This window comes from Populus trichocarpa, chromosome 11 (assembly GCF_000002775.5).
Source record: "Populus trichocarpa isolate Nisqually-1 chromosome 11, P.trichocarpa_v4.1, whole genome shotgun sequence".
Classification (NCBI taxonomy): Eukaryota; Viridiplantae; Streptophyta; class Magnoliopsida; order Malpighiales; family Salicaceae; genus Populus; species Populus trichocarpa.
Window position 1 is genome coordinate 18,032,623 of NC_037295.2, and position 22,222 is coordinate 18,054,844.

The following is a 22,222-nucleotide window of genomic DNA, read 5'->3' on the forward strand; positions in this document are numbered from 1 at the left end:
ATATATGGAGATATATAAAAGAAAGTACAAACCAAATACGAGGTTTAACTTATGACAAGAAGTGATAGTACGTTCGTTTTTATTCTTCAAACTCAATAATTACAATCATGGTATTGAAAAAGAATATTAATTATTTCTGTAATCACCAAAATTGCCAAGTGCTCCAATATTCAAACTTCTTTGAATTTCGAAGTATTAATTGAGATGAGCTAAGCTTATTTAATCTTATCTCTAACAGCTAGCCTTGGATGAATGTGGACTGTCCAATATTATATGATAATGTCATCAATATATTATTTTGAAATGACATTTTGTGAGTAATACTTGTAGTTTTGACTAATTAGGTACACCTAAAATAACAATAAATAATAGGTAGACAATTGTTATGTCATCCAGTGCTATATTTTATTTTATTTTATTTTATTTTATTTGAAATTAAATGGGAATCGTAATCATCAGATGTATTTGTGAATTTTGTGATCATTAAATCTAAGAAATTGAAAGGCCCTCTATCAATTCTCTAAAAAACAAAATTGCTTTCTTTGCTTGGATATCTTTTGTACACGTGTCACTTAGTAATGGCTCTTTTGGTTGCAATTTTGAAGAAGAAAATATGGTTGAAGTATTTAAGAATATATTTAAGATCATCTAAAAGGTATGAGTATATAGAGGATTTTAAATAGGATTTTTTTTTAATCTTCATGCACTTTTTAAAACGCCATTGATGGCCCTTTTTCTTTATTTTAATCATTTAAATTAACATGGAAGTTTTTCTTTTTATATATATTTCTCGTTAAGTCGAAATAATCCTTGAACAAATTTATTGATAAAAATTAGTCCTTCTTTCAAGTAGTGTTAGGTTTATTATATCTTTTCTTTTTTATGATAAAACATGCCAAGCCTCCTTATACTATTGATCAAAGCATAAATAGAAAATGAATAAATTATTTAACACAAAGTGGATCCTTTTAACAATGAGCGGCATTGCATTTATAGGAGCAGTGAGTGTTTGGTGAAGTGGATAAAATTAAGGATAAATTAAAATTATTCTTTAATTTTGTTGAGTGGAATTAATTAGATTTTCATATAAATTTTTTAAAAGTAAAATGCTTCAAGTATCCATGTACTATATATTTGTATCATGTTATTAAGTGGGCTTCATGACATAAGCTGACAAAACTCACTAATGTCTTCATGACCTCGCCTCATTTACCTTGTGTTTTCAATTCCTGATAGAAGATGCCTCGAAAAGTAGTCTTTTGATTATTTATTTTATTTATTTATCTGAAATTTTGAGAATTGATTTGGAATATAAATGTTTTGAAATTGCCATGTATATATCATGAATGAGCTCGAGCAGTTCATTTGGAGCATGGATGTGAAATGTTTTTTAAAAATATTTTTTTTAATTTATATTTAATTTTAGTATCAACATATTAATACGAAAAACTTGAAAAAAAACACCATGTTGATATTTTTCCGAGAAAAACATATATAGAAAAACATATATAAAAGATAGTTTTATTAAAATAGGATAAAATAAAAGAGCATGGGAAAATTTCAAAAAAAAAAAGAACTTGAAACGTATGAGTTGGCGTTATATTTGCTGGATTTATTTTAAAAATCTGCCTGAAAAGTATAACATCACAGTTTCTTTTAAGGAAAAAAAAGGGAAGAATGGAATAGGAAACCGTACGTTACATGATCATATGAATTTTCTTTATACTTATTTTTCTCTATTTTTGGTTTCGGATTTGGGTAGAATCTAAAAGATTTTCAAAGTGGAAACAAAAACTTTTTTTCCATGGAAGACTAGAATTTCATTGATCGATTGATTTGGCAGAGAAAATTGCTGTATACTACGATGAATAAAGAAAATTTCAACGGCGACATATGAGTAAGAAATACAGTAATTGTTAGGAAAGCCTGGACCGCTTAATGAAGTTATGGCCATGGCATGGATTAATGTTTGTAAATCGTACGTTATCTTTGAATTAGGGACCATTTTGGCTTGGCGTGATAAAATTGACTAGTATCTAAAGGTATTTTCGATTTTCATGGTGGTAGAAAATGAGGTTTTGGTCTCTAGCTACTGGCTTTGCCAATGATCAAAACGTTGCATGTACTTATGATGAACGCAAGATCACAACCTACTATATATTTAGGAATTGTGTAATTAATTGGTTAAATGGAAGAAAAAAGAGAGGCTAATATACACATACACATGATGCATATATGACGATTGATTAGGGAGAAAGACACATTTTCTGTGAAGCAGCTTCCTGGAGAATATTTTACAACCTTTAAACAAGATTAGACAGAGAAATGACAAATCAGAAGCTTATCTCCATTCAACCAAACTTTAATTTGTTGCTTACCATCTGATTATGACTAATCAATCGTTTTAATTACATTCCAAATAGACGTTAAGCTTCATCGAGAATTTTTCATAATAGGGTCCAAAGTTTTTAATTCATACGTATTTTTGATAATCAGTCAGCTTTGAAGGACCCATCAACAGCTTTTTCGGTGCACAAGTAATTGACCAAGTTATTAGTTCCCATTAGTGATCACAACTAAGTTATTGATTAATCAAATTTGATGCAATTAAGATTGTAATTAACATAGAAATTGATTAGGAGAAGCTTTGATTGAGATTGAACAATTACATTGGATAACCAAACAAGTCTTTGTATATTGGTAAGGTTAATCTATCATGTAGGACTTAATGTATGTTAGGTATCAAGCATTGAACCCAATTAATTTGCAATTCTCCTAGCACACTCATTGGCAAATGGACTGTAATTTTGGCCTTGTACAATTATGCACTTGATAATATATAGAACACTCACAGCTCACCTTATTATATATGTATATCTATATATATTTCATGGGTTTTTTTTTTTTCCTTTGTGGATATTCATTCTTCATGATCGATCGATTATTAGGAGCTAGCTAGCTAGCTAGCTAGCTCATCAAATAATAATTAACATCAAGGAGTTATTGAAGGATAAGGTTTGCACGGGGAAGAATACAAAAGGCTTGTAATGATGGCTCTATTGGATGTGATCAAAATTTGTTGGAACAGAGATGTGGTTACCAAAATTAAAGGCCTGTGTGCCCAAAATTGTATCTATATATGCATGAATCGGTTGAAATTTACGTGAAGGGTTTTGATGCTCCTACTCCTCCAATTCAAAGAGATGGAATTCTGGTAATTATAATAGGGTTTAATTACTGTGTTTTTAAGGTGCGTGGCGTGATGGCAAAGAAAAATTTGTGCAGATCTTGAGTTCGAGTTATTTCTTTGTCAATCTCAGTGATGTAACATCTACTTTAATTACCAACCAGTGATGTAACATTCTTTTTGCTGTGCAGATCTCGAGTTCGAGTCAGGGCGTGCATCTCTTGTAAGAGCCTGGGATAACCGGGATTTTACTCGTTTACCTGAGCCCACAAAGTACGCTTTCCGAGGGTGGGCTTTCCTCGAATTAAAAAAAAAAATTAATTACTCGTGTGTGTCATCTTTATTTTATATATATATATATAGGTCTAATTAATATTAATGAAATTTGTATATTTATTTATATTATGATTAAGATTTCATTCTGTCCGTATAAATACAAGCACGTAGTTGTTATGTGTTAAGATCAAAATAATTCAAACCATAATATATTTCTTTTCCTCTCTTTTCTTATCAATTAGAAGCTTTTCGTGTCTGTTCAGTCTTCCTTTCTCGTTCAAAATTAATTAGATGTGTGTCATGGATGACCAATTGATGAAAAATTAAAGAAGCACGTACCAGCGAAAGGGATGTTACATCACTGGTTGGTGGCTGAGCAAACAAATTAAAGAAAAAATAATTTTTGGGCACTAAAAATGAACCAGAAGAAAATGGGAAACAAACATCCTCCATATGTATGTCCATAAATACCCTACAAGCCTGCGTGCATGAACCAATTAGAATTAATAGCAATATAAATGAAGTAACATCGGTAGTTGGTGGATGCAGAGGCTTGAAAGAACATGTTAAGGAAATATTTTGGTAATAAATTAAAATAATTTGACAACATTTTCAAAAAGTGATTAAGGTTGGTCGATGCAGTCTGTATTTTAAGTCCACATCTTCATACACTTCAAATTATAACTACAAAAACTATCACAACATCAAATACGGGATAAAGAATCCGTCAGGTTATATATAAATTCTTTTTTTTTGTCCGGAAAATCATTATCTTTGCATTCTTATGAAACATATATTTGACAATAAAAGTTAATGGAAGGATAACGGGTAAACAATATGATTGGTGTGGAATTTAGTAGACATATAGTAGTGGGTGTATATTTGTCTAAGATTTATGTTACTGATCTCCTCCTAGCTCCCGCCTAGTGGTAGTGGTGGAGGATTTTGTTTGTTTTTCTAACAAATGATCTTTGCTTCTGTTAGAACTGAACTATCAAGGAATGGAGAATAACATAATCCCATTTTGAATTTGGTTAGATCCCTTTGTCGTCTAATTGAAGTATAGGTCCGAAAGTATTTTTAGCATGCATTTGGTCTTGATAATATATCATTGGAATATTTCTGTTTCAAATCCTTTTTTAGTGCTAAATAATCTACGTTCACGAGGTATAATTCTGCCGTTGAATTATGAAAAAAAATGTGGTTGGTCGCCTTTTTAAACTATATGTTAAAGATCCCTATAAATAATCAAATTAATTATATACTTGCAATATTCATACTCGGATTGCATAGCCACTGTTACGGCAGAGGCTGGGAGCATGCAAATAGTGGGCCCGAGTGCCCACTTTGTGAGATATACCGACTGGTCCCACAAAAAGGGAACTATGGGTTAATGGAGAGGTCCATTCTACCTTGTAGGCCCAAAATACTGATGTCATATGGAATTTTTTTATTTTTTTTTAAATACCGTGGTTATAGTTTCGTCCAGGTAAGCCAATCCAGTAACTAGCCAATTTGGTGACCGGGGATCGGTTCATTTTTTTTTTAAAAAAAAAAAAGAATTGATTCTGTTTAAGTTGACTATAACTCGTTGATTTTAAAAAACAAAATATTAAAACAATATTATTTTTATTTTTTAAAGGGAGTTATTAATTTTTTCTAATTTTTGTGACTTGGGTCTTCCCCTCAATCAAGAATCAAGCGAATGAGGTTTGGTAATTTTGGCCTTAGATACATCTAGATTAGTAGCTGATGACATAGTGGTGATGTTGTTTGTAGTTTAAAGATTGTTCGTTATAATCCCACCAAACTAACTAATGTTTGGAACCCTATATATATATATATATATATATATGCTTAATTAGTAGAAAAATAATTCAGTAGCTGTAATCATGGTCATAAGGACACTTACCTGCATAATTAGTTGAAAATTATTATAGTCGCCTCTTAATCATAGCAAGATGGAAAATTAGTTGCATAATTGGACTCAGATGGTATAATATGATGGTTCTATCTTCCATTCGGATCATGTCAATTGTCATGGTCACTACTTATTGATGTTTATCAAGAGAAAGGCACCAAAATCCCACTCTGTCTTGTGTACAACTACATGAGTTGCCTCTATGGTTGGATCTCTCATGTACATATAAACAGTACTATTTTTGTGATATAAAATGTACGTTCTTGATGTTGCCTTCAACAGAGCCTGGGATGCCCTAAGTGGTCCATCTTTGTATTGGTTTGCCCTCTCCGCTTTTGTATATTTTTTTTTATTAATATAAGTGTCCGGATCAGCTTGTACGGGTTTTAAAATTAATAATCATGCAAGTCTTCAGTGATCCTAAAATTTACAGGAATCGAACTAATGACCTTTAAAAAGCAAATCTAGAATACGACCAGTTGAGTTATACTTTCTTAAGGTTATCTGTAAATTTTAGGATAGAATTTGATGTAAATAGATAGGTTTTTTATAAAAAAATCAGTTGGGTAGAATTTGATGTAAAAGAACAAAATCGAATCAAATCATCATAATTTCAAACGAGGAAGAATAAATAAAAACAATGGGTCCTGGTCCATTTTTTTAACATGTTTAAAGAAGAAAAAAAAGACATTTTTATTGAGCTTCATTGAGTTTTTGTTTCCTCAAAACGTAGCCAGCCAAACACTTGCTCTCTTTTTTTTATTTTATATTATTTTCTCTTTACTCTTTCAACATTTAAGTACTGAAAACATGGGGGAAAAAATAAAGTTTCATGCTAAAACTAAAGAACCTCGACAAAATATATATAATTTAAAAATTGAGAGACGAAGTTAAATTTTTCCATGCCATTTGAAACTACTGTCTGCCTTGCTTTTTTTTGTTTTTATATTGTTTTTTGAATTTTTATTTTGTAAAATCAAGTTTGAATTTAACGTTGAAATAAATATTCAGTAAGACATCTAATTAAGGAGAAAGGTGTGAGGGACCAGATAACAAGGAGGAAGGTAACATCTAGGAGATTGAAATGGAGACACAATGCTATAATTATGAAATTTCGTAGATAAATTGGATGCTTAATCATCGTTTGAAAAAACATGGCACTTAGAATAGATATTCTTCCATATATAGTTTCTTGATGTGATTTTTTCTCTGCTCTCGAAGATGCTTTAGCACTGGTGTTGATGGAAACAATGCCTTGCACGAAGATGTGTGCAATCAAGGCTAACAGGATGATTAAATTTATTTCAACGTCTTTGCAAAAGAAGGTGAATCATTGTCAAATCATACTGTTTTACCAAACCATAGGCTCAACCATATATATGCTACGATTAATAGACAGAGCATCTTATATAGTCAGGATGGTTAAAGTAAATAAATAAATATATATATATATAGATCAGAGAGAGAGAGAGCATGAATTGTCTTGGAAAAAAAATTAATCAGAACAAGAACAATAAAGAGAGGTGACTAAGAAAAATCAATGGCAGAAGTTATTTTTTAAATTATTTTTTATTTTGAAATATTTTAAAATAATATATATTTTTTAAAAAAAATTATTCTTAACATCACCCCATTAAAATAATTTAAAAATATAAAAAAAATTATTTAAAGAAAAAAATTCAAATTTTTACAGCAAAAATAAACTGGTCAAAATCTAAGCACCCAGGATAGTGAGGTGATCGACCTATCAAGTAAGCACACGACGAGAGCATATAATGGTAATCGACCTATCAAGTAATTCTCATACCATATTAGTTTTTTTTTTAAAAAAAAAAAAAAGAAGCTATGGTTGGCCCATACCAGTTATAGAAATACTCCTCGATCCAAACCTAGCCCATGCCAGACCCAGGCTATTTCCATCATGGAGTCAGTCCAATCAAGCAAATCATCTTGGAGGGTGACAACGGAGGCATCTAGCTCCAATCTCTCCACTTATGGAGGTGCTAAAATGCTAGAAAGTAGGCCAGGAAATATAAGCATCTCTCTCTAGAGAGGTCAAACTAGGCAGCATCTGAAGAAGCCTTATAGCTGCTACCAGATAGGGTACTCAGAGCAGCCTTGCAGCCCAAAGTCCTCACCTGAAGGTAAGCTATGCGATGTCACTCAGGCAGTAGGGATGCTATGGTTGAAGATCTTTCACGTACAATTTAAGCCAACTGAATAAAGGAACATGCCTGTAGTTAAGAATTGGCACCATCTTCTCAAGTCCTCCGAATTGGAAACAAGAAATTCCTATTTCTAGGCAATCTTGTTTTAACAAAGATCATACTCAAACTTTATTCATGTTTTCGTGTGTTTAAGGGTATAGTGACTTCTGTTTTAAGGATGTTTTATTTAAAAAAATATTAATTTAATAATTTTTTAGTGTTTTTTAATAGCTTAATGGGTTCATGTTAAAAATATAAAAAATTATATTAACTTATTTTTAAACAAAAATATTTTAAAAAATATATTATACAGCACAGTACTTGGATACACAAGAAAAAAAAAAAAGAATGGAATCCAATACTCATACCACAAAGCACCATATGTTAAGCAACCCAATGCCATCATTACATGTCCCATCTTCTGTTCTGTCCTCTTTTAATAATATGGGGACAACCCAAGGTTTTTTTATATAAAAAATATAAAAAAAAAATAGCACAGTCAATAAAAAAGAAAATTAGCAAACTAACACGTATGAGAACTAATTAGTGAAATAACCTCCTTCAAGTAGTTGTGTTGTTCATATCATCACAACTTACTAAAACTCAACAAGATGCAGAGATAGGAATACCGCAACCAAAATTCAATAAATTACGTTGTTCTACATGGTTGCCATCAGCGCAGACTATAGAATATAAAATAAATAAATAATTTAAAGATTTATAATAACATATTATTTAGTATTGTAATAACAGTTGATTTTTAAAGTGTTTATTACTTATAAATACATCAAAATATTTACTTTTTAAAAATTTATTTTTTACATCAATATATCAAAACAATATATAAATATAAATAATAAATAATTTTTAACCAACAGCATTTCAACCACAAGCTCAAATTACCTGAAAGTAACAACACAACCACTTAAATTGTGTTATTTAGCCTCTCTCTTTTTCCCTCAGCTGTGCTAATTTGCTTCTCTTTTTTTTTTTCTGACTGTTATTTGAAAAAAAAAAAAAAACCATAAACCCCGGACCCTTTTATAGTTAAATTCATTTGCCAAAATCAAGGAGGCATATTATATAGCAATTTCCTTGAAACTTTTTTTTTTTTAATGTTGTCTCTACACGCTACAAAGAAGTTCGGCAAACCAAACTTTGGATGGTAACTTTTAAGCACCTCCCATTTGCATAATGATGTTGCACTAGCTAGAGCTTCTGCACTTCAAAAATGATTCTACAGTGTGCAAAGAACATGACATGGTACAGAAAACCAAAGATGTATAGTTGATTTCTATGAACTTCTAAGGAAACTGAAGAGTAGGAAAATTTTACAAAGCAAGACCATGCTGCCATTGCCAACCTGTAAATCATGATGTTCGAAGTTGCAACTAGCTTAGTGTTAACAAATAATTGTGTTAAGGTACGCATGGTAACTGGTGACAATCCTCAAACTGCTAAAGCAAAGTGTTTCATGGATATTCAGATGTAGAAAGAGATGAAATCGCAGGGAAGATTTCAGTGATGGGAAGGTCTTCTCTGAATGCCAAGCTTTTGCTTGTACAAGCATTGAAAACATGTTTCGGAGGTCAAAAATACCAATTTCTAGGGCCTGATAGTGGCTGGCTTTTATGAGCAAGTTGTTGGGATTTCTAGGCAATATTTTTTATGTTATCGGAAAGAATATTATCTTAGTTATATAATTCGGACCGGTTTTGATTTATTTCTTTACACAAACACCTTTGTTATGCTTGATTAATAGATAATCTAGGGTTTATATATATCAATAACAAGTTTTTTATGGAATTTAGTTTTAAAGTTTTGATTTTGAATCGAAATCTATTTTGACAAAATCATGATGTTTAAATGATAATTAAAGTAAATGGATGCTAGATTATTCACTCTTACATGATTTTCGACATGTATGTGCCTTTCTTTTACCATATTTGGTCTATTTTGGGTTTCATGTTGTTGGGTTTGGGTTTCAGTGTTTTTTATTTATTTTGGAGTTTGATCCGTTTCGTTCAAAAAAAATTTGTTTTTTTTTTTTTGTGTTTAATATGTTTTTTTTTTAGCTTGTTTTCGAGTCAAACCAAAACTTTGGGTTCAGTTTATGGTTAAATCAAAAATCTCACGTCAACCTGATCGAGTCAAAATTGGATTAAAGGTTTAAGACCCTATTTGGTTTGTCATGTTTTTTGCTAAAGGTTTTTTGGTTTAAAGGTGTTTTTGGAAAACAAACCTTAGATCTATTTTGATAGTTTTATTACAAGAAAAAATGAAATTTTTGCCAAACAAAATCTTAAAAAATAATAAAACATAATGAATATTTTTTTTTACATATGACCAAATTCTTAAATTCTCATGCACAATTTATTTTTTATATATAAAAAAATTTTCATTTTTATCATGTTTTTTATTTAAAAAAAAAAAGAGAAAATACTAGAATTAGTCAAAGTTTATCGTAACTAATTTATAATTATCCGTTAGAACTTGACTTACATTTCAAAACACAAAAAAAAAAAATTCATATACAGGATTATAAATTTATACGTAAGACATATTCTTAATATTAAATCAAAAAATATAGTTCATTTTATTTTTTATGTTTTTATATTAAAATAGTTAGGTTTTAAATTGATAAGATAAAGACTTCTTTATTGAGAATGATTTTTCTTAAACACTAGATAGACCAACGGTTAGAAAAAACAACATTACCTTAGTTTAAATCAGACAAATAAATAATGCAGCTTACCTCAGGTAAGACATACTAGAGGTGTTAATACCTTCACTTTACACAATCAATCCTCATATCCAGACTTTGAGACTAGTGAGAGTTCCTAGTGACTAAAATATCAGGTGGCGACTCTCATTCTCCATACTTTACTGATAAAGGACAAGAATTCCACCCATATTATTATCGATAATCTCGATCTGGGAGGGTGATCATCGTGACGCCACACATGTGTGACATAATAGCGACTACACTAGGGACCTATAAATTAAACTTTGTTTGTTTGTCTGATCATCCTTGCTAAAAATTTGTTTTTGATTCATTCTTATGGTCTTTCAATAATATTTCAGACTCTGGTGTCAGTGATTATTCGTCCATGAATATTTCTAACTATGGTGTTGATAAATATTACGTAACCACAAAAGTACGGTATTCTTGACTCTGGCGCCAGTGAGTAAATCCATAAAATTTGGATTAAAAGAAAAAAGAAACTATTTTTTTACTTTTATATTTTTTTACATAAAAAAACATATATTGCATATTAAATTCATATTGCACGGTAAAAAGTCACAAATCACATATACGGTAAAAAACAACATAAAAAAGTACGTGGGACTCATAAATAAATTAACAAAGATCTCCAAATTTTTCTGTAATTTTTTTATAAAAAAAAAAACACGTTCGGCCAAATATCAAAATAAAAAGATGCGAAATAAAAGGTGTAAGTTATAAGGGTGTGTTTTGCCCAACACACCCTTAGCCCAAAACAATTTGGGTCGGATGGGCCTAAAGCCAAGATCTGACCCGGTCTCAATTTTTTTGTGTTTTTTTTTGTTGGATTTAACCCAGTTTTACAAGCTGAGCTGGACCCAATCAGCCCAGCCTGTGACTGCCCCAAGCCAGCGACCCGGCTGAACGGCAGCACGCATGTGTGTTACACAGGGCGAAGGTGATTATAATTACCTTTGCACGGTGTAATGTAAACATCATCACATGCATGGTAAATGCGAGCACAATTGCAAAAGCTAGGTACAATCATTATTTAGCCTTTACAAGTCACTCAAATTTGAAATTTTGAGGGGACTGTGGTGCACGCGCTTCGGCCTTCGGGCTAAATTTAATTCAAATAAAGGGAGTATGTGTTGTGGGCCTTGTGGCCGGGTTGCCTTCAAATTTGAAATTTTGAGGGGACTGTGTGTTTAATTCGGCTACTATTTTGTTCCCTTGCCTGCCTCACCCATTCCTAGGTCAATTCACATATTTCCACATGGTAAAGACTACACCGCCAAGCTCACTTTAGTTATTGCCAGATAATATGGTAATAATTATTTTTTAAAATATTTTTTATTTTTAAAATTTTTAAAATAATAATATTTTTTTATTTTTTAAAATTTATTTTTAATATTATTATATCAAAATAATTTAAAATCATTAAAAAAATTGAACAAAAACATTTTTTAAACGCAAAAACAAACACACTCTTATCACAATTCATAAGTGCGAGTATTTTCTATTAAAAAACATTAAAGTGGTGTTTAATTAGTTTTCTAAAATAAAAATGATAGAAATAATAGAAATATAAATATATTTAGTTGAAAAGACAAAGATAGAGATATAAAAATAAATTTATCTTTGGATAATTTTAGAGTGAATTTTTATACTTTCAAAACAAGAATATGGAGGGAACATATCTTCATAGATAGTATTTTTTATTTTTTATTCCTAAAATATCCTAGTAAAAAACATTTAATTTTAAAATTGTCCAACTAAGACATGTAAGGATAAAAATGATTATTATCATAGTTTTAAAACTCAACTTAGAGGTCAATTTGAGGCCAAAGCTCAGGTCACTGGTCAAGGCTCAGGTTGACATGAGTCAGTGTAAGAATAAAAGTTGTTAATATTATAGTTTTAAACCTGATTCGGGGGTCGACTTGGGGCAAGGCTCGGCGAATGGGGTTGATTGTTGACACGAGTCAACATAAGGACAAAAAAAATTATTATCATTGTTATAAAACCTAACTCGGGTATTAACCCAGGATAAGGCTCGAGTCACGTGTTAGGAGGGTCAACACAGGTCAATATAGAATAAAAACAGTTATTATCATAGTTTTAAAACTTGATTCGATGGTCAACTCAGGTTGACCTTGGTCAATGTAAGGGTTAAAGTTGTTATTATCATAATTTTAAAATCGAATTCAAGAATCAACCGGGACAAGACCCGGGTCACGAGTCGAGAGGATAAACACAGGTTGACCCAAGTTAATATATGGATAAAAATGATTATTATTATCATTTTAAAACCCGATTTGAAAGTCGACTCGAGGCAAGGTTTATTTTGTTTTTTAAAATAATTGAGTTAAATTTTGTTTTTTTATTGAGATTTATTTTTTACCCAACTCTTTTTTATAACAAATATACATGTAAAGTTTAGAAAGTTGTTTTTAATAAACTATTTTTCATAAACAAATAGGTCATTACAGGGAGATGGGAAAAATTAAAGAGGTTAAAGTTTTAACCAAGATGGGGTGAGAAACGTTTTTTGGGATTTACGCTTTTTTTTTTCTGTTTTCAAGACCATAAATTGCTTTGCTCTTTCAGGTCCAATAAACATATATTATATATTATATATTTTCAATTACATTTAATTTAAATATTGATTCAAATATTGCTTTGCTCTTTCAGGTCCAATAAACATAATTTTTTTATTCTAAAAAGTTTTTTTAATTTATTTTTTATAACTACTAGACAATAGAAAACAATTCACCAACTTTTTTTAAAAAAAAAACTATTTCCCACTAAATAAACAGTATCTTAGTCTTGATTTGCTCCTTTGTTAACTATTGGTTCAAGAGTCAAGACGCAGCACATCTACATTTATGATTTGTCCTTGTATTTACAAGTTCAGACATTTTTGGAAAGTAGACCGCAGAATCAGAAGTGTTTGACCAGTCTAAGGAAAATGAAGCCAAGCCCTTTTCATTAGCCCAAGAACATATAGATTCCTCTTCAATTGTATAGTTAACTTGGTCCTGCGGTGGTGGTCTTCGAGGTGTGTTTTCATTAGCTCTCCCTCTCGTCCTCTAGCAGCTCATACACGTGAAGCCAAAGGGGGGGGCGGTCAGTTGTTCTGCAAAAAGATTAAACTAAAGGCAGGCATGCATGCATGCTAGCTAGCTGGCTAGATAAAAGTTAGCCAAGGAGATACATTGCTCTTGTGGTCCTTCAAGTTTCAGATTTCTGTCACATTAACCCCTCTAATGCATCACAATTTGGGTATGCCAAGTTCCCAACCATCCAATTTGGCTGGCAGGAGCCCCGTCCCCACAAAAAAAAAACATGAATCTTATGTCCTTTGTATAAAGAACATTTTTAAATTTAGTGTCAAAACTATTAAAATTTAAGTTTTGTTTTCCCTATAAATAAATTTCTAATCTCGACCCATAATGAAATGTCATATTTTCTCTCATTAACTTTCTTTACAAGGAATATTCTAAATTTTCTTGGTTAAAATAAGTGTCTTCGAGTTTTTTCATAGATATATATATATATATATATATATATATATATATATGAAAGATGTAATATTTTTTTACTAAAAGTATTGGCCAGTCTATTTCTACATGCACCTATTTGTATAGATAAAAATTGAAAGGCTTTTTATGTACCCAAAATTGTGGTGAAGGAGTGAGAAATGATCAGGATTTGAAAATTGAGGGACTAGACACATAATTTACCTAGTTATTCTTAAAATACATTTGTTTTTGTGTGTCAAAAAGGTTTTTTTTAAAAAATGAATTTTTTTTGTTTTAAATTATTTTTTAATGTTTTATATAATATCAAAAATAAATTTTAAAAAGTAAAACAATATTATAAACAAAAATATAACTTTAAAAGACAATTTTTATTACAATATCAAAGAGGATGAATTTGTATTCGTGCGTGCTACTCATAATTTACAGTGTTATTGACAATGCCTGACACACCTCCATTATAAATTTTTTTTCCCCATGCGACTACACTACACCAGAACAGAAGTCTTGGCGGATATATTGGAGCTGTACTCTGCTACATTCACAGACTTATAATCAATCTCTAGCTATCTCTCTCTCTCTTATTGATTTCACTTCCTTACAGTTATAATAATTGTGGAAGAAATCAATGTCCTTAGAATATTATTACCATGCACCTATATCTAGCACCCTCCCCCACCTCCCTTTCTAGGCACTTCTTAGCTTCTAGTGTGATGTAAAGAATTTTTTATTTCTTTCTAGCTACCTCTCGCTATGGGAAAGAAGGGCGGTACCTCATGGTTGACCATCGTGAAAAGAGCATTCAGGTCTCCAAGTAAAGAGAATGAGAAAAAGAGTAGCAGAAGGAGAGAAGAACATGACCAGGAAGAGGAAGAAAAGGTAATGATACTATTATCATGAACAATGACTAGCTTTAGTCTTTATGTTTATAACAAAGTATTGATTTCTTGGTGCATGGATTTCTGGGTTTAATATTTTGCAGAAAAGAGAGAAAAGAAGATGGCTTTTTAGAAAGACGTCGTCCAGCACTAACCATGTCCCAGTTCAACGATGTGAAGAAAATATTGCAATAACGAACACAACAAGTACTACCACTGCACCCTTGAGTCCTACTTTGGATGCTGAGAAAAAACTTGCAGTGGCAGTGGCAGCAGCCACAGCTGCGGCAGCTGATGCTGCAGCTGTAACAGCCCAAGCAGCAGTAGAGATTGTTAGACTCACTAGACCAGCTTCCATCTTTGTTAGAGCTAAACTCTGGGCTGCTATTGCCATTCAAACGGCCTTTAGAGGCTACCTAGTAAGTGTGTTTTTTTTTTGTATTGTAATAACTTTTGCTGTTATAATTTAAAAAAGAAATTATAAATTATATTTTTTTAACCAAGATCAAAAGGAATCTCGAATAGGATCCGTGTCAAACTACATAGTTATTTTTATTAACTAGATGTGATTAAATTTATAATAAAACCATATAAACAAATGGATCCTAACTCATCACTTGCTATGTTGTATATTTCAATATCTTCATTTCTTTCTTGTTTAATGATTTGGTATTTATTAATCTTGATTGATTATTGAGGCAAGGAGAGCTCTACGTGCACTGAAAGGGCTAGTGAAGCTTCAAGCTTTGGTAAGAGGACACAATGTAAGAAAGCAAGCGAAGCTAACACTTCAATACATGCAAGCTTTAGCTCGAGTACAAGATCGAGTCCGTGACCACCGAGCAAGGCTTTCACATGAAGGGAGCAGAAGGTCCATGTTTTCTGAGACTAATAGCTCATGGGAGTTCAAATATCTCCACGAAATCCGTGAGAGGAAGTCCATGGTCAGTCCTTTGCAACCCTATGAGCCCATCAGCCAAACTATACTTAAATCTAAAATGTCTAGGCCCATCTCATTTATTAAAAAAAATATATTGTATACGCATCAATTCTCAGACAATTGCTGATGAGAAGAGACACATACAAATCATTTATAACGTTCAAACCACTTAGGACATGAAATGACATGCTTCTTCTTGATGGGAAATTAATGGCTTTTCTTAACAGTCGAGAGATGTAAGCTCTGTTCTAGATGATTGGGATGATCGTCCACGCACCAATGAAGAGATTGAAGCCATGGTGGAAAGTAAGAAGGAAGCTGCATTAAAACGTGAAAAGGCCCTGGCTTATGCTTTCTCTAGCCAGGTTTGTCTTCTCACTCACTATGTGTTTGTTATATAAGTTAATTTTGGGCTCTAACATAATTATATAGTATTTTTTCCTAATTAATTAATTTCTCAAATGTCTACTTGACTCAAAATCAAGATATGGAGGTCTAGAAGGAACCCATCAGCAGGGGATGAAAAGGAACTTGAAGACAGAACAGGATGGCTTGATCGCTGGATGGCAACAAAGCAATGGGAGGCAAGTAGCAGGGCAATAACAGATAGAAAAGACAACAGTATAAAGACTGTAGAAATGGACACATCTAGACCATTTTCATATTCTACTACAACTTCTTCTCAAAGATTACAAAGCCAAAATCACCTACAAAAACAAACCCCCAGACATTCTATTGCTTCTCCTCTCCATAGATCACACTCCAGTCTTTCTCTCCACCAATCGCCAATCACACCCTCTCCTTGCAAACCCAGGCCCCTTCAAGTACGTTCAGCCAGTCCAAGATGCCTAAAAGAAGAAAAAAAATGCTACTCAGCAGCACATACTCCAAGCTTGAGCTCTAGATATTTCATGAACAATGGTATTGGTCGACATGGAATGGTGGGTGCAAGTGGGGGCACTGCTACAATCTTGCCAAACTACATGGCAGCAACTGAGTCAGCAAAGGCTCGTGTTAGGCCACAGAGTGCACCAAGGCAGAGACCATCGACACCTGAGAGAGAACGTGGTGGATCGGTTGCGAAGAAACGTCTGTCATTCCCAGTTCAAGATCATGGACCACATGGAAATGGTGCTGGCATTATTGACTACAGTAGCAATAGGAGCTTCAGTCAGAATTTAAGGAGCCCTAGCTTCAAGAGTGTGCATGGTTGCCACTTTGGAATGGGAGAGCAATCAAATTATTTCTCATGTTATAATGAGAGCATTGGTGGAGAAATATCTCCTTGTTCCACGACTGACCTTAGGTGGTTAAAATAAGAAATTTGTAATTGGGTTAGTAGTATTTTAAGAATGTAGTCATTTATAATTAATTATCTAGCAACGTTATTGAAATTGGCCCATTCTCATAATCTGACCCAAGATTTAGCTCATGAGTTTTCGACTCTCATTCCAGATTTAAATTATGAGTTAAACAAATGAACTCTTGAATTAATTTAAAACAGCATCATTTAAAAAAAATTAAATTAAATTTTATAAAACATAAAAATTATAAGATTCGAATTTGATTATTAAAACTTTGATATTATATAAAATAATCATTCAATCTCAAAAATTAAAAATAATACCTTAATATTTACAGTATAAAAATTAAAAGAAAATGATGGAACAATTTGTACATGTAATATACAACCAATTGGAAACCCTGCTAACAAAAGACCTTCACTCTCTCCACCAGATCATTCATCCATCACACCAGAAAGAAACATATAAGACTAGTCGATAATTATTTAAACACAAGGTTGAATTATTCATCCTACATAATTATTATTTAGAGAGTCATTTATATTTTATTACACCCAATAACATCACAATATTATAATTTTATATTTTCCCAGTTTATCATTTAAGAACCCTAATTTAAAATTAAACAATATTCCATAAACTTTGTTAATCTTTAGTTAAACTTGTACAAATAAATTCATAGTTTTTTACCTAATAATTTTATAAACTTTAAATGCTAACCAGTTGAATTTTTCTACCTCTACCCCTCCTCTTTTTTCCCGTCATATTCCATGAGCTTTTTCTCTTTTTTTTTTTTTCCTCACTTGATTTTTCTTTTAAATCTTGTGTTAAATGTATTTGAACATACACTCCCTCATGTATCCTTTTCAAATTCCAGGTTTCACTTAATGGTTTTTAATGGTGGAAGCTCACCAAAATTTCTCTGTACCCCTTATTTTCCAACTTTGGCGGGCAATTTAAAGGATAAATGTCATTAATGAGTTCATATTTTATTTTCTATTTGATTGTTGATATTTTTATAGTCTTTCTGTACTTTAATTGCTCTAAAAAATTCAATTTAAGATAAAATAATATATCAGGAGATTATTTTTTATAAAATTTCAGCTCAATTTGATGATCAGTTTGAGAGTTATGCTCAATGACGCAAAATTAGTTAGTAGATAATTTTACAACAAAAATCAAGTTTTCTTATGTCATCCTTACATGAATCGTATCAGTTACTCTACTAAATACTCGGTACCATTTTCATATTCTAAAATATAATTATTTTATATTTTCATCTTTTAGTTCATTTACAGACTTTTTATCGTTTTACGGTAACGTTACCAATTTTCAACCGGAATTTACACCAACACTTTTTCATGTCATTCTTCTTTTTCTTACCTATTAATCACATATTTAAACTCGTTTTTATTTTTATTTATTTATTTTCTGTTTATTTTATTTTTAAATTTCCAACAGTTTACAACTTCCATAAGAAAATATATTCAAACTTAATCAATGGTTGTTGTTATATAATATACTCCAAGTCATAATTAAAATATCACATGTTGATCAAAACCTTCAATTCGCCAAAACCAACATCAACCAAACTATTGGGAACACAATATTGATCTTATTATATATTGAATTATATGTAAGTGATAACACATTGAACAAAACAACACAACAGTCATCAGACTATTAATTTTACATGTGTAAACTCTTCGAAAACCAACAAATCATCAAACTTCCATGGCAACAATATAGTAATACCATAGCTTCTGTCTTAAAGGGAGCTTAGTATCATTTCTTGTTGTCCTTGGCTTCTTTCTGGATCATTCCTTGCCAATTCCTCTAAGAGGACTGCAAATCTCTCCATAACTGGTGCGCGTAAGGAAACTAACAGCATAACCCCTCGCTCTCCGTTCTTGAATCTATAGGGCAGAAAATAGGTTCCAGCAATAGAAATTTCATCAGGCATGGCCTTAGCTGGCCCAGCATAAACTGGCTTATCCCACCCACAATCCACTTGATCAAACCCAATACTTGTTATGTCTGACACAACATATGACTGTAACCCGATAGGCTGGCCTTTGGTGATCTCTATTAGATCAGCCAATGATCTCATGTACTCCTCAGTTATTGCATTCTTGGCATTCCTTATCAACTCCATTGCATACCCTAATGAGTTTAAACAAAGGTTCTTAGCATTTGTTACAGCTGCTGGCAAAGCTAGCACGTTACCGTAATATCCTTTTGGTAATGGTGGGTTGAACTTGGAACGTGCATTGACAAGCAATTGCATGCGCATCTGCTCATTAGGGTTTGCTTGAGATGCTATGGCATAGCATCTCCATAAGCATGCACTTATGACCTCAAAATTTGAACAAGGGTGTAAATGAGAAGGAATCCATCTACGAATGTTTGATAATTCTTTGCGGTTAAGAACGAAACTACGGTGGGCTACATCGTAAACTTCGCCGTGGAATTCAGGAACGTTGGTTGTAGGACCAACAACAACTGGACCATCATTACCATATTCACTGTGTCTGCGAGTAACGCGTGGTGGATTCCTAGCACAGAGAAGTTCCCTTTGCCACACAGGTAGAATTGAAGGGGCTTGCGCACCTCGTGCAATCTCCCCTATGGCACTCAATAGCTGAACTATGCCAAGAGCATCACTCATTAGGTGATTCAGACGATAGGCAAGTACAAAACCACCACACTTCAAGCGTGTCACCTGTTAAAATAAGTAAAATTATTAGTACAATGGAAAGAAAAAAATTATTATTTTCTCTAACCTAATTACATAGACAAGTACCTTCTTCTTTTTTTATACTTTACGTGGTCTATTGTCAAAAACAATTTACAATAAATGACTGAATAAACTTAGTCAATGATGTCCTGTGACGTACCTGAAAAGACAATAATGGGGTATTGTGGATCCCTGCAGATCCTGGGACGTTGTATAGAAGTTCTTCAAAGCAAGGGAATGGAGATGGAATTGGATCACCAAACTGCTCAACTGTAGCATCGGCATCGGCTTCGATGAACAAAACACCCTCCCCAGTACATTCAACTATAAGCTTATTGTCTGGCCCTTGTCTAATCCTACCAGCAAAAGGGTAATAATAAACAAGTGTTTGTGCAATCGCCTCTTTTATTACCTTCACGGGATCTTTCCCTTGCATTGAGGGATTGTGTGCATACAAGTTGTAATTCGGTGATTGGAATTGGAGGTATAATTGGCGATCAATATCAGAAAGCTGTCTGAGTTCATGAGGAGTGGCTTTAGCTGGGGCAACCAATTCAGGTTCGCATCGTCGGACCGCAAATGATAAGGGAGTAGATGCTGCCATGGCATAAAATTAAATAGTGAGTGCGGCAAACTGTGATCAATGGCAGCTATGCCACGGCCGGTAAGAATATGGGTTGGGAATGGGATACCTGTAGTTGCAGACTCTCTACATATTTATAGTAAGCATTGTTTAGACGAAGCATGCATGAAGTGGGTGAACGATAAAGACTATCAAGCTGTGTTAAGTAATATATATATATTTATCGTTAAAAAGTAATTTGAAACTATATTTTAGATCTCATTTAATATTTTAATTTTGATTTTGAAATAGTTTTTCAATATAGTATTAAAGTTTAATAATTAAACAGTAAGGAATCACTACAAGATTTAACAGTTTTACCAACACATATTCCATCGGTAATTAATTTACCGACGAAAATTCTTCGTCGGTGTATCTTTCGTCGGTAATGTTTTGTCCGTCGGTAAATCCGTTGGTAATAAAAAAATAAATTTATCCACTTCATTTCGTCGGTATATCTCTCGGTAAATTACCAACGGAATTCTGTAGGTAATTATTTAAAAACATTTTAAAAAAATTCATTTTATAAAATTATAAAATAATTAAATTAACATAAATTAACACTGTATAATATATACTCAAAATGCTTGGAAAAAAGAATAAGAAAATCAACTCAAACAAATTTGCAACAAATAAATAAAACGAAAAAATAAATTCAACTAAAAAAATTCGTATGAAAAAAATAAAGTTGCAATTGCTAAAAATTTAAAAATCCCATAAATAAATCAACTAAAAATTGATCTCATATGAAAAAAAAATCTCACAACAACATTTATACAATTATTAAGAACAAAAACAATTAAAAATAAAATAAAAAACAAATATAGTGAAAACAATCATGAAAAAAGAAGAAAAAAGAAAAATCTTACCTTAATGTAGTTGCAAGTAAAGCTAAGGAGAGAAAAAAATTTTCGTTAAACATATTAATTAAAAAAAAAACTAAGAGGATAAAAGAAGAAAGAAGAAGAAGACATACCCAAGCATGGAGGAAAAGAGAAGGAGATGAGGAGAGAAAAGAAGAGAAAAAAATATATATATTGATGTTTTTTACATATAGTGAAGAAGAAGAAGAAGAAGTAGAAGAACAAGAAGAAGAAGAAGAATAAGAAGAAGAAATGAGTCTGTCTCTTATGAAATAAGGGGATTCAGGCTTTTTATTGGGGCGCGTTACCGACGGATTTACCGACAGATAATTGAATATTAATATTTTTTAATTAATCCGTCGGTAATTCCATCGGTAATATTTAATTTAAATTTTCAATTTCGTAAAAAGTTTTCAGAAACCGCCAACAATTACCGATGATTTTTCAATCCGTCGGTGATTCCGTCTGTAATATTTAAATGAAAATTTTAAATTAATTGAATTTTTTCAGAAAACCGCCAAATAACACTCTCTGGAAAATGCCGACGGAAAATTCCGTCGGTGATTCTCTTTGTAATTGACATGATGAACAGTGTTCATAGTTTACCAATGAATTTACCGACGGATTGAAAAATCGTCGGTAATTTTGTTGGTAAAAATAACACATCATCATTTTTTTTTGCTTTGTTTAGTTTTTTTCCCACGGTAATTCCCTCGATATATACTGAGGGAATATTTTCGTTGGTAAAATCCCTCGGAAATTTACCGACAAAAATATTCCCTCGGTATTTCCGTTTGTATTTATCAATTTTCTGGTAGTGAATTTAAATCTTACAATTTATATTATATATAATTATACTTAATTAAATTAATACATTTAGAATTGAGATAGTTTTTTTAACATATATATATATATATATATGTTAATAACAATAGAATGAGAAAACGAGAAGGCAAATGAATGTTAGTACCTCTGGTCTTGATCAAAGGAGTGAGGAAGATAACCTTGAAGTGATACTGG

The 22,222-nt window shown here is 31.9% G+C and overlaps 2 protein-coding genes across 2 annotated transcripts; one reads left to right on the top strand and one right to left on the bottom strand.

Moving 5' to 3' along the window:
* The first annotated feature begins 14,385 nt into the window (after positions 1–14,385).
* On the top strand, positions 14,386–17,070 carry LOC7489088 (protein IQ-DOMAIN 17). Its single transcript, XM_002317024.4, has 5 exons — positions 14,386–14,737; positions 14,841–15,155; positions 15,435–15,680; positions 15,904–16,041; positions 16,162–17,070. Exons 1-5 carry the CDS (start codon positions 14,612–14,614, stop codon positions 16,993–16,995), a joined length of 1,659 nt encoding a protein of 552 aa, XP_002317060.2. The 5' UTR covers positions 14,386–14,611; the 3' UTR covers positions 16,996–17,070.
* Positions 17,071–18,573: 1,503 nt separating this feature from the next.
* On the bottom strand, positions 18,574–20,504 carry LOC18103464 (benzyl alcohol O-benzoyltransferase). The gene is made up of 2 exons (XM_006377832.3): positions 19,878–20,504; positions 18,574–19,702 (listed from the first exon to the last, which is right to left on the bottom strand). Exons 1-2 carry the CDS (start codon positions 20,319–20,321, stop codon positions 18,749–18,751), a joined length of 1,398 nt encoding a protein of 465 aa, XP_006377894.2. The 5' UTR covers positions 20,322–20,504; the 3' UTR covers positions 18,574–18,748.
* Positions 20,505–22,222: the final 1,718 nt, after the last annotated feature.